Source organism: Anabas testudineus, chromosome 8 (assembly GCF_900324465.2).
Source record: "Anabas testudineus chromosome 8, fAnaTes1.2, whole genome shotgun sequence".
Lineage (NCBI taxonomy): Eukaryota > Metazoa > Chordata > Actinopteri > Anabantiformes > Anabantidae > Anabas > Anabas testudineus.
In genome coordinates this window covers 2,161,166-2,174,307 of record NC_046617.1, presented here as the reverse complement: position 1 = coordinate 2,174,307, position 13,142 = coordinate 2,161,166, and the positions used below count along the sequence as shown (strand labels likewise).

General features: G+C 44.9%; 1 protein-coding gene across 2 annotated transcripts; it reads left to right on the top strand.

Annotated features, from left to right (window-relative positions):
- The first annotated feature begins 3,209 nt into the window (after nucleotides 1–3,209).
- On the top strand, nucleotides 3,210–9,469 carry hoxb8a (homeobox B8a). 2 transcript variants are annotated; one of them, XM_026350473.1, is made up of 2 exons: nucleotides 3,210–4,185; nucleotides 9,051–9,469. In XM_026350473.1, exons 1-2 carry the CDS (start codon nucleotides 3,753–3,755, stop codon nucleotides 9,455–9,457), a joined length of 840 nt encoding a protein of 279 aa, XP_026206258.1. In that variant the 5' UTR covers nucleotides 3,210–3,752; the 3' UTR covers nucleotides 9,458–9,469. The 2 variants fall into 2 exon arrangements, with proteins under 2 accessions (XP_026206258.1, XP_026206251.1); XM_026350466.1 differs by having other exon boundaries at nucleotides 9,048–9,469.
- Nucleotides 9,470–13,142: the final 3,673 nt, after the last annotated feature.

The window sequence follows — 13,142 nt, the reverse complement described above, 5'->3', positions numbered from 1 at the left end:
TCATGTGGTCGGGTCTGGGTATTAAATGGTATAAGCAGCCCAACGCTATTACAGCGGGATTATTAACAAACATGTTGTTAAAGAATAATAGAAAGGAGAGAAAGAAATAAGAGGGGCTACAACATATCTCACGAGAATTATTTATATGCATATATCTCATATTTACATTTTAAAAAGACAGTACACAGGTTTTGATAAGTTTATATTAAAAGCGACAGCGCAGACTTACAATAATACACATTTTTTAATAGTTCCACTTTTAAATGATATTTAATAGCAGGCCACACTCTGTGCTTAACATAAAATAGAAAGTATTAGTATTAGAACAACCACTTTGAATTAAATACACACGTGTTGGAGTCATTCAGTAAAAGCACACTATGGATCCTTCTCTCCGTTTCCGTTTCCACTCTTTCACACAGCCCTGTAGCCTAAACGTCTTTATTTCCCTATTTTTATTCTTCCACAAATCCCAAGCCAACCCTCAAATCCGGGCCCCAATTACGACACGTAGTTTTATTTTAAAGCAGCTTATTTAGCTTTATGTGCGGACTTAATAGAACCATAAAGTTGCATTACAGCCCCTCTTTCCCTCTGGCTCTGGTCGTATTGCCGCTGGCCGCTTGATGGCGCTCTTGCTCCACGGATAAACCTGGACTCGGCTGGAGGCTTTGCGTGTCTTACGGAAAAACACACGCGTGGACTCCTCTAAATGGGTGAAACTCTCCGTATCTCTCTTCCACGTATTTCAAATGGGGGTTTAGGGAGAATCGAGGTGATAGGGCCACTTTTGACTTTGCTTCACAACATGCTGACATTCGCAGCAGTCGCGGCTTGTTTTCACAGTGTACAGGGGAAGAAGAGGAAGGGTTGGGGCCTTGGAAAAAAAATAACCCCTGGGCCTGCAGGATACCTATAGGCTGCCAGGAAATTTTTATTTTTCCTGGTCCAAAATTGACACCAAGGACTCACGTTTCTCAACCCCTCTCTGGGTCTACTCATTACACAGGCATGTACAGATTCAAGGAATGTGTGAAGGGGGCCCTAAGTGCTTGTGTACTCTGTACAAGAACATTTTTTTTTCTCAGGTAGAATCTAAAAGGATCAAGTAGGACACACAGAAACTGTTCTCTGCACTGCTTTTACACGCAGAAGATGTGACGGACAAAGACGCGTGGAGAGAAATAGAGAGAAATCCTGTTTTTATTTTTTAACGCACTTGTTTACTCATCTTTAGCAGCCACTGAGGCCGGTGGTCGTTTGGTCCAAGTGCGTGTATTCTGCAGGAATTACTCTAGAACCTGCTCTCATGACCTGCTGATTTAGTAGTTTGGCTTTTTCTTTGCGCATCTTCTCATGTCACCATGCAAACACGGGGAATCTGTACGTGTAAAACAAGGCACTTTGAAGTTTCAATACGATCCCAATTCTGGGTAATAAATTATAAAAAAGCTGCTGCCATGACTCCCCAGAAAGTCAGGTACACAATCAGTTGATTTACCGCAACACTGCACGTAATTCACGCGGCTGCTGGAAAAATTTGGGCTTCTAGTCTCAGAGCTGGATCTAAATAAATTAAATTCGGGTAATCAAGTTTTTATTCAGCAGATATGGTCGCGCAACAGAGGAGAAAACAGTCCATATTGGAAATAAAATTCTAGCTGCGAAACCAAATGAGATTCCAAGAATCCCATGATGAACCTACACACACAGGCTGATGTACCTGCAGGCGCTCAGCTCGGACCGCTCGGCAGGTTTCAGGCCTGTGTTAGAGTCCAATTAAAATATCTGTCTATAAGAAGAAATGACTCCTCTGTCGAGTCCTTTTTTTTAGGGGGGGGGGGGGGGGGGCTAATCGCTGCACTTCAGGCCATCTTGTTGTGTTTACGAGACCTGGTTGTTCTACAGGGCCGAACTTAACCTTTCCACAACTTACCCCTCGTTAGAAAAGGCATTTCTCTACCTCAGCTCCCACACTGACCGAGACCGCAGCCGTATGGTAAACAGGGGCGAAAATGACAATCAAACATGCCCCCCCCCCCCAAAAAAAAAACAAAAAAAAAAAAAACAAACAAACCACGGAGCCATTTATGGCCTCCGGTCGCGTCGTAAAAGCAGCATTTTCTTTTGCTTCTGTGCTGCGGACGTAAACACGCAAACATCGCCCCTGCGCTTTATGGAGCTTTACAGTTTGTTAAAGCGTTTACAGCCACTTTCTCCCAGCCTATTAGCCTCCCCAGTCCTCCTTGCGTGTTTATGGAGATCATATTTATAAAACTACACTATGATCAGAGGGCATGCGTGGCGGGGGCCCCGATGCTCGTTGATGTTTGGAATGGAAGTCAGGAAGTGGTTTTAAAACCTCACTTACATTTATAGGCCAGCACTTGTTAAAACTGAGAGCAATTAGCGCGCACCGGCCACCGCTCTGCCTCCTGCTCTCGAGCAGGCTCTCTGACATTTTCGGGCCTCATTCCGTCGGCTCCTGCTTCAGCCACGCGCTCCCCCTTTAAGGATTCAGTGGGAGAAATGAGAAAGAGCAATTAACGAGAGAGAGATGCTCTCCACAAGGCGATGCAACACACGATGTCACCTCCACCACCACAACACCACCTTCACCCAACCTCAATCTCAGCTCAGCAGATGTGCGTGGATTTGATTTAATCAAATGCTGAGCGGCAACGCGCTGATTGCCCCTCACCCCCCATCACCACCACCACCACCAAACCCCACTTTCTGGCTTGCTGCTGCACCTCATCTCCTCCTGTTCCTCATTCTCACAGGCGAGCAAAGCTCCTCGAGCAGAGGCCGGGAGACCAGTATCCAGGCTCACAAGCGCGTGCGAGTGTGGGAGCAACAAAAACAACAACAACATATAAAAAAAGAAGAAGAAGAAGGAAAAGTGTGATGGGCTCGTGTGTGCGCTCGTGCACGCGTGTCTCTGTGCGCGAAAAAGCCAATGGGATGAAGAGCTGATAATAGATGCAAATTATCCCTGAAACCGAGTCTCTCTCTCACTCACACACACACACACACACACACACACACACACACACACACACACACACACACACACACACACACACCAGGGCCGGGGCGAGAGAGATAGAGAAAGAGAGAGAGAGAGAGAGCGCGCACAAGAGAGAGCCAGGGAGGAAGGGAGAGAGAGAGCCCGAGCGAGAGGGAGAAAAAATATGAAACAACTCATTTGCAGAGGAGTAAATCACGGAAAAGCCGTTTGAGAGCGCGACAGGGCTCCAGCTCACAGCGCTAACACCGGAATTGTGATGCGCACAAGCCCTTCCTCCTCTACTTCTCCCTCTTCTTCTCCTTCCTCTTCTTTTTCTTCTTCTTCGCTGGAGATTTTATGGAATCGGTGTGATTGTTGTGATTGTTGTTGTTGTTGTTGTGGTGGTGGTTGTGGCTGTTACCGCTGTGGCCGGCTGCCGTTCCCGTTACCCACATCGCAACCGGTTCGTCCGTTGTGGCCGTGAGGGGAAGCACCACAGCGACGGTCACCGACACCGGCGGCAGACCTGCCTCGCTCTCTCAGCCTCCCTCCCCTCCGTCTTTCTCTGTGAGTGTGTGTCGGTGCTCGTCTGCTTCAAAGCGCACGGACGAAGCAGGAAAAAAAAAAAAAAAAGCAAAGCCCACTGAAAGTCGCTGGTCGCTTCAATCAGCTGCACTCTGACTCAGCCGAGTCGAACATAAACTGAAACAACAACCAGCAAAAAAACAAACAAACAAAAACCATGAGCTCATACTTCGTCAACTCGCTCTTCTCTAAATACAAAAGCGGGGACTCGTTACGTCCGAACTACTACGAGTGCGGTTTCGCGCAGGACCTGGCCGGCAGCCGGCCCACCGTGGTGTACGGACCGGGCTCCGGCGCCACCTTCCAGCACGCTCCGCAGATCCAGGACTTCTACCACCACAGCGCCTCCACGCTGCCCAGTAATCCGTACCAGCAGAGCCCCTGCGCGGTCACATGCCACGGCGAGCCCGGCAACTTCTACGGATACGACGCCCTGCAGCGGCAGACGCTTTTCGGGGCCCAGGACGCAGATCTGGTCCAGTACAGCGACTGCAAGCTCGGGGGTGCGGCGGGGCTCGGCGGCGAGGATGCGGAGGGAACCGAGCAGAGCCCCTCACCGACGCAGCTGTTTCCCTGGATGAGGCCGCAAGGTGAGGAAACGGAGACTACAGTGCTTGTTTTTCCACTAGCCTCGTTCAAAGCATAGCGTTCTCCTCCCAAAGGTGAGTGTCCGTGTCAGGAGGGGAAGACAGAGCATGTAGGGACAACACAGAGGGCAGGAAACAGCAGCAGAAAGTAGGAAAAGTGCTTAAAAAGCAGCAACAGAAGAGAAGGCATTTAAAGCTTCCTGTGAGAGCGCTTTTATCTTCTCTGACAAACGGAGACAAAAGCGCCTTTATGGTTTTATTAGCACCGAAACTTGCGACTAACTTTAGTGTTTAATTACCCCGGTCATATACTGAGAGAAAGGGCGAGAGAGGGAGGAAGGCTGGGGGAAGTGAGGGCGAGAGGAGCGAGCGCTGAGCCTCACACTGCTCTTCATCTCCTGCTCACACGGACACGCTTAGAGCAGATTGTTGGAGGTTTCTGCAGCTCTGACAGGAGGGAAACTTTCCCTGCTTTATTTTTTTTTTTTGTCTTTTTTCCTTTTACGACTTGCCTGTGGTCTCCGGGATTATTTATTTTCTCCGGGGTTAAAGCAGGAGCTATTGCACAGGCTGTGCGTCCTTGTGTGTGTGTGTGTGTGCGTGTGTAGAACAGAAAACGATAGGAAGGTATTTTAGCACCTCTACAGTGTGTGTGTGTGTGTGTGTGTGTGTGTGTGTGTGTGTGTGTGTGTGTGTGTGTGTGTGTGTGTGTGTGTGTGTGTGTGAGTGATACTGGATCTGCACACGCAGGCCACGTTGAGTCAAATATCACAGGCAAAGAAATCCAATCGTGTCCGCGTGGGTCAGATTTGTGCTGGTTTGCTTTTGTGTCGTGTGTGAACGTTTAGTGGTCTCCTGTGTGTCTGTGTCACACACACAGGCCTGTCGGTTCAACTCGATCACATCATCAATCATACAGGAGAATGAATGTTTGCATTATAACCGGCTTAAAGACGATTGGTTATTTGTTTTTCAATTATAGATAGATAGATAGATAGATAGATAGATAGATAGATAGATAGATAGATAGATAGATAGATAGATAGATAGATAGATAGTGTGTACATGTGCGTGTGTGTGAGGAGAGAGAGAGAGAGATCGGTGAATGGATGGACATGTATAGTAGCCTATTTAGTTTGAGCCCATATTTCTTCTGCTGTGCGGTGTCTGTGTGTGTGTGTGTGAGAGAGAGAGAGTTTATTGCTTATGTTCTCGGTTGTATATTTTAAAGTGGGACTGCAGACGGGTCCTGGCCTGTCCAGGACTTTTGTGGCTTCATGATTATGGTCATAAAATAGAAAAACAATTAATGATAAGGAGGGGAAAAAAAGAAACCTCAGGTCTGTTTTTACGCACGGTTGCTTTCTGTTCATCCTTATGGATAAGAGGTAAACTCCTGATGGTTATTGTTGTTTTTAATGAAAACTATTATGACATTTTATTTCACAGGATTGTGAAAACTCTCCGTGCACTGAACCTTCGAGCGGTGCATGTGTGTCCTTATTGAAGGGTTCCTGTTTGTGCGCCAAATAAATTGTGATAATTCCCGTCTTGAAAGCCCGTGTTATGTTTCCCTAACATCCGTCTCCCCCCTGCTCCCCTCTGTGTATAACAGCCTCTTTAGTCCCCCCCAGCTTTAAATCCGAGCGGCCACACTCAGGCTGCGGCACTGAAAAACGACTTTGTAAAGGGTTTCGCTCTTCTACATAGACGATGACACTCATTAGTCGCTTGAGGAACAGTCTGACGGATTTGCCAAAACCCGCTTTCCTAAACTACTGTAACCCTGTCCCCTGCACCGGCCCCCGGTACAGGCAGCTCCGACCATCCGGGGACTGAAAAGTCGAGTCACAACAGGAAACCAGGCTGTGTTAAGCAGTGCGGCTCTGCACCGCTACGTTCAGAGGATGCCTTGTGCGCACGCACTTAGAGCCTGTGCGCGGTTTGATGGGATATTATGGCGTCTAGGTGATAGGATTTATTAGTCAGCGTGCTGTAGCAGGCTTTTTGTGGGTGAAGCGGGAGGACAGAGCGCAGCGGAGGTAATCTTCCGCGTTCACCTCGGAAATTTCCTTCTAATGAGAAGAGTACATTTAGTCATTTGAACTATAAAGGAAATATTCCTCTTCCACTCCTCCACAGACTTTATGTTAGAACCAAAGGAGGATCCTGCTCACTGAGTAGTCCCGAGCCCCCTTCCTGAGCCGGAGGTTTAATATCTGAGTTTGACTCTAAACTCGTGAACATGAGCTCATTTTACGACGCGCGCCCCTGCGGTTGGAAATCTTGACAGCCCCGTTGTCTCTGTGCGGCCTTAAAATGAAAAAGGAGAATAAAAATCTGATTAGACCGAAGAATGAATGCATGTCTGCAAGGGTATTAGTGGCTTTGCCTCGTCTCTCTGGCATCTGTTGTGGAGTGGAAACCTCGTTCCTCTTTGCTCCAAAATGTCAACTGCCAAGCGCCACGCATTTGTTTGGGTCTTATTTAATTGGCATTGTAAAGGTTTCATATGTAATAGGTCTTAAAATGTTTCATAGTCTCAGGGCTTGGATCCATTCTCAGAACAATAAAAGAGCAAGTGGTCCTTTCACAAAATGCCAAATAAATGATAAAACATTTATTTCTTCAAAGGCGGATTGATCCATGAGGTGAAGCTAGAATTAGAGGGGCAGTCTGGAAGGTGCGATGCTGTGACGCGGCCCGGGTTGGGGGTTAAATTCCTCGTCACATCAAAGCCTTCTTGCTCTTAGCCCATTTTATCCAGGAAAGTGTTTCCCATTTCCCTTAATTCATTGCTGGTGACAGCGGTGAACGTGGCGCCCACTTCCCTTTCTGGCCGTATAGCACGAAATTACGGCGCCAGCTCTGTGACAGATAACACATACAGGACATTTACATCACGCACAGCTTCATTCGGTCCTGTTTTTAGCACGAAGAGCAGCTCTGCGACCACACACGGGCTCTTAACGGGACCACCAGTACTTCTTAAAGTACTGCGGGACTTGGCTCGGAGGCTGGTAGCCTGTGTAATGGATATTGACGATGCTTTTCCTTGTTTACCTGCGGGGTTTATAACATCAACATAATATAATGTGATCAGGGCAGATAGACAATATCAGACTTCTATGTGATTAGTGCGACAAATGCGCTTCCATCAAAGTCATTGCCCTCTCGTTTAATTGAATCCTAAAACTTTACTGTTCTGCACAGAAGAGGAGCAGAGAGGGAGAGCGCACGTGTGTGTGTGTGTATGCGTGTGTTACAGCCAATAAGACGCTTCATCATCACATAAAGAAATAATTGGCATTGGAGATTTTCTTTAATTTACCAGAAATATTTAAATTATAATTAGGCTGCAGTGCATTCTCTCTCCACTCCTCCTTTATGGTTATGAACACTGATCAATACTAAAGTTGCCACTTGTGCAAAACGTGTATTTTAATGTGGATCAGTTATTTAGAAGCTTCATTTACTCCCACACCTTCTTTCCACGGCATTTTTATTGTACAAATTTCAAATAGAACAGACACTTTTATGGAAATATAATCACTCGCACAAACGCCCTGTGTGTATAAACTGTCATGTGTGCGCTGCCGGGCTGTCACGGTTCACCGTCTCGGTTTTATTCGCTCACGTTGAGCGGCGTTCATTTGAAACAGGCGTGCCTCACAATCCAGGTTAGAAGATAAACAGTATTTATAATCATAGTATTGATTGGATAACCCTGTAGAAATTCCCAAATGTTTAACAGCCACGTGTTTTCTTCCGTGCGTTCACAGTGTGTGTGCGGGGAACGCAATATCCAGCCCTGCGTGCGCTGATGAAGTATTTCTGTATATCACACATCCTAACTTCTGTTTTCCGGCTGTGAAAACATCATCAACTACAGCACAGTAAATGACTAGCTGTTGGTTTTATTAAACCTTACTAAAAAAATAGCCTCGTTTTTCTTCCCGTTTCATTGTTTGCAGCATTTTGTAATTAAACGTCTCTCTGTGTCAGTGGCAGCAACTCGCACTTCGGGAGCCTCTTTCTCGTTTCATTTCTATTTACAGCATCAAATATTTATGTGCGCTTCAGTAGATTTGTCTCTGTTGCACAAGAGTTTTTTAGAATGATTGCGCGCGAGTGATTGTGCAGAACAGTGTGTGTGTGTGAGTGTGTGTGTGAGAGAGAGAAATAAAGAGGGAGAGAACCTCCTTTTTATGGGACCCCTGGACATTCTAGTCACATGAGGGTCACATGATTTTAAAGCACATTCACTGAACTTAAAAAGTGGATATTTTCACACATTTAACCCAAACATTAAACACATCACATTACAACTACATGAATCAGTAAAGTCTCTCATTTATTTGCTGCTTTGATTCATTCATAGTCAAATGTTGACCACGTGAACTCAGAATCAAAGACTGAATTGACTTTCTATGTTTTTTAGCCTCCATCACACAATGAACCCAAAACCAAAGCAGAATTTGACTCTGACAAGATTTGTCTGGCATGGATTGGATTTGTTGTTTACTATTGATTATTTAACTGGAATTAAACTGTCATCAATCAAAATATGATCATAAAAATAATTATTATTATTACGTCATCATTATCTCGGGTGTTGGGGGTGTGTTAAATGCTACTTGGAGGTATTTTTTCTTTATCTAACAGTCATACTACGGCCATAACTATACCAATAATAAAAAAGGATTGCAGCTGGGTTTGTCAAAAATAGTTTTATTTATATGTCTACTTAAAAAAGAATAAATAAATAAATAGCTTATATTTGGTGTTTCATGTGTGGGGCTCAATGTGAAGATCTGCCTCTAATAATGTCCCCCCCCCCCCCCTCCTCACTAATTTCTCCCCAGTAGCTGCGGGCAGGAGGCGAGGCCGGCAGACCTACAGCCGCTACCAGACCTTAGAGCTGGAGAAAGAGTTCCTGTTCAACCCGTACCTGACCCGGAAACGCCGCATCGAGGTTTCGCACGCACTGGCGCTGACTGAGAGACAGGTGAAGATCTGGTTTCAGAACCGGCGGATGAAGTGGAAGAAGGAGAACAACAAGGACAAGTTCCCCAGCAGCAAAAGCGAGCAGGAGGCCGTGGAGAGGGAGAGGAGGGAGAAGGAGCTGCGGGAAAGCGGGGCAGGAGCAGGGGGAGGCGGTAGTGGAGAAGGTGGTGGAGGAGGAGGAGGCGGCGGCAGCTCGGTGGCGGGCACGGCGGGATCACAGGCCTCCGTGACTGAGGACTGCTGCGAGAAACCCCACAAGCAAATGTAAGGAGGAAAAGCAATGAAGTTAAAGGGAGTGGGGGGGGGGGGGGAGAGGAAGAGGGGTGAGAGTTGTAAATGTTGGACAGGATGGGGGTGTGTTGGGGGGGTGGGTGGGGTGTGTACGTGGGGGCTGTTTTTGTCTTCACTGAGGCCGCTGGACTGCCCCCCTGTTGCGTCTACGATCCAAAAAAACTGGAGTCTCCAAAACGGACTGGTAGAGCCGGACGGAGTGGAGAGGCCTCGGGACTCTCTGAGCTGCTGGCTGTGGGAAAAAAAAAAAAAAAGAAATCACACAATGAAGCAAGAAAATGAACTTGAAAAAATGAAATTGATCAGTTTGTGTGGGAGGGGAAGGGATGGGGGGGCGGGGGATCAATCTAAGTCAAACAAACAAACAAACAAACATAGTCTAGTGTATAAAAGAAAGAAATAACAAAAAAAAAAAAAAAAAGACAGAAAAATGATAGCTTCCTTTCTTTGTGGAACAATTATCGTGGAAACATTTCTATATTGTTAGAAGTTTATCATTAACAATTTTATCTTTGGCAGCTGTATAGTTTTTAAGTTAAAATGATGATGGTGCACTTTTTACTGTACTTCTCACTTATATGTTGTTGTTGTTATGGCAATGATTGATGATGATGATGATGACGTAGCAATTAATGAAATTTCCAACAACATGAAACTGCCTATTTATGCCGTTTTAGTAGGTCGGGTCTCTTTTTTACACACTCTAATTGTTGTTTTAGTTCGTTTTTTGATCAGTGGTGTTTGTTTTATGTTGTATTCCTCCTTTTTTTCTCTTTTTGGGTAAAAAAGCATGCGCACAGTGCAGATTTCAAAAAAAAAAAAAAAAGAGAACATTCATAAAAATAAAAAAGTGTCATAAAACTGCGGCTTCCTGCGTTTAATGTGAAGCAGAGTTGAGTCATGACTCAGAGGCGGTTAGGAAGGTACATGTTTACATATTGATATGTTTATTTTTTGTAGTTTTACTCCCAGTTATCACTTGTGAAAGGGAATTAGAAGTTTCAAGTGTTCACAAAGAGTGGGATGTTACTTCAATTTCTCCTTCTTCACACTTTCTCCCGCCCTCCGTCGTCTCTCTGCTCCCTCCATCCTGTCAGCACCCAGACTGATGGAACCGTTGAGTTCACAGGCCAAACATTTAACAAACATTTAAGCCTGGACTCGGAAATAGCCCCTCACCACCAGCACCAAACATCACCGCCACGGCTCACACCCCGCGCACCCACACACACAATACATATTCTCTCCAAACATCCCTTTATTTATGGCCTGGTCCTTCCACTTACATTATTACAGGCCTCTAGAAACGGACTTCCATCATCATCACGGTGACGAGTTGAGGTCGGATTGTTTCCATATGGGAAGATCAAACACACTAAGCGTGCATATTTACATGTACATTCATATACATCTTAGTGCAGTTTTAACTCGGACTTAGGGCTGTATGGATGAACAAATCACTAAATGTTTGATCGGGTCTCCAGCCGTTAGCTGGGAGACAGATTTAGGACGAACGTATTCGTCACCCATTGGAAAGTTGTGACAGTGACACTTTTAGGGCAGTGCACTGCGGTTTGAGAGACAGCGATGCTGCAGACCAGACTTCACATGCAATCCGAGCTGTCTCCATGAGGTGAAGGCGCAGAGAATAAGATGCACATTTATCTATGTTTTTTTCAAACTAATGTAATTTTGGAGTGACTGTGGAAAAGCTGCTGCAGTCTGCTTCTGCTTGACAATGTAAATATGAACAAACTGCTACAGCCACTAATGGACGTCTTTAACTCTCTCACTTTACTGCAGGCACGTTTTAAAATGACTCACCTGTGTCCTGATATTCTATCTGTAAGTGCTCAGTATGGGTCAAGTTAGAAAACACCAGATCTCACATTTATGGACTATCAAGGCTGCCTCCTAAATGTCCCAGTCTACAACTACCCTGCTGAATCCACCACGGATGGAAAACTGGAAGCGGCACTTTAACAATTTTAACCCTGATGCTCACTTTCCTTCTTACTGGTGATACTCAGCTTGTGAAAACAGTAGGTTTCCTGCATTTGTATAGGGCGACCTACAGACACAAAACATCATGCTTAAAAAGAGTGGAGTGCCACTTTAGGTTTTCTATCCAGGGACACATTTTGGTTTGGAAATTCAAGAAATATAAAGAGACACTAAACTGAGACTCGGGAGTTGAATCTATGCATGGCTGGATTAAACTCTTTGAGGTGTGCTGGGGCAGAAAATGTGTTGCTGGGGCCTCCTCACAATGTGCACTTAACAACATCACCTACTTTCTTAAGGCGTAAGGGTGTAATATAATAATACAGATGTTAACACTATACACAGTAACACAAGCTACAGTCTTTAAGTGTTGGTGCAAGCTGCCCATTACAACCCATAGTTGTTTTAATGTTAAGATACATGTCATTTCAGTACATGTCTCAGAATGTCACATTTATATTCCAGTGAGCACAGTATTTATGAAAGGAGTAAAGGAGGTTGTTGGGTCAAGCATTGACTGAGTCTTTGCAGAGTGGATGTTGGATGGCTGATGGTTGACAAAACACTGGAATGTAACATAGGAGACCACTGTGTGTTTCCTATTCATGCGGTTTTGTATAACCAAAACCATGATTGTACCATAATTCTAACCAGCTGTTTATTGTTGTAACTATGCCTATGATAATATTCACCCTCTAACCTTAAAGTAACCCTATTTTTAATCCAACCCATATTTGCCTTGCTTAAACCTAACTAGTTGGTTTCTGTGCCAAACCCTTTATTTTTTATCCCTAGTTTTAACAGTACAGTGCACACACACTGTGGCTCCTGCTGCTGTAGTTTAACTTGCCTTTCTTTTTAAATAGTTGTAGTTCAGCATTAAAAATTCACAATAACATTCCAGTAAAAACATGAAGGTTTGGGATGCTGGGTTGGAAATAAGTGCAAATCTGGAGATATGGACTTATTTCTTATAGTATTAATAATAATGATATAACATTCATGTTAGGTTATGCACTGAGCAGTTGTATCCCACTGTATGGATAGGGACATTATATTTGTTCTTTGAGTATGTAAATTATTTATGGCACTATAAGAAGTAGAGGTTTTAATGCCCAAGGCATCCAAGATTAGGTGTGCAAATTGTGTGGTGTAAATTGTAAGCAAAGCAAGAAAGTGAAGTTCATGCAAAACACTGGCATATGGAAAGTCTTCATCACTCAGTGTTTGTGGATTAAACAAACAAACCTGCTCTTTCTAATCATATAATTGTCCCACATCCTTCCCGAAAAAACAAAATCTCTGGAATTGTACACACACATAACTCCTCTGTGACCTGTTAAACATTACACTCAACACAGAGATTTTATCCAGCTGAAATCACTGCCGCGTGGCGGGGAAAGGTTAACATCACTGGAACGGATCCGAGCACAGAGCCGAGCACCTGCATGCCAGGTGAATCAGGGACCAAGGACCAGAACTAATCAGATCTGAGCTCACAGGGCCTCGTTACCTTTACAGCAGTTACGTTAAAACGTACTGCTCCCTGTTTTTTTCTTCTGAGAATCTGTAATGGACTCAGCGATGTGTGTCTTCTCTGAAACACCCGACCTCCATCATGACTTGCTTCAGCTCGCTCAGGGTCCTAATTTGTTTGC

What these genes read in the sequence shown, in the direction of transcription:
- hoxb8a (XM_026350466.1), top strand. Translation starts at nt 3,753, where the DNA reads ATGAGCTCATACTTCGTCAACTCGCTCTTCTCTAAATACAAAAGCGGG. An exon ending in TCCCTGGATGAGGCCGCAAG is followed by an intron (nt 4,186 to 9,047) that starts GTGAGGAAACGG and finishes ATTTCTCCCCAG; the next exon opens with TAGCTGCGGGCAGGAGGCGA.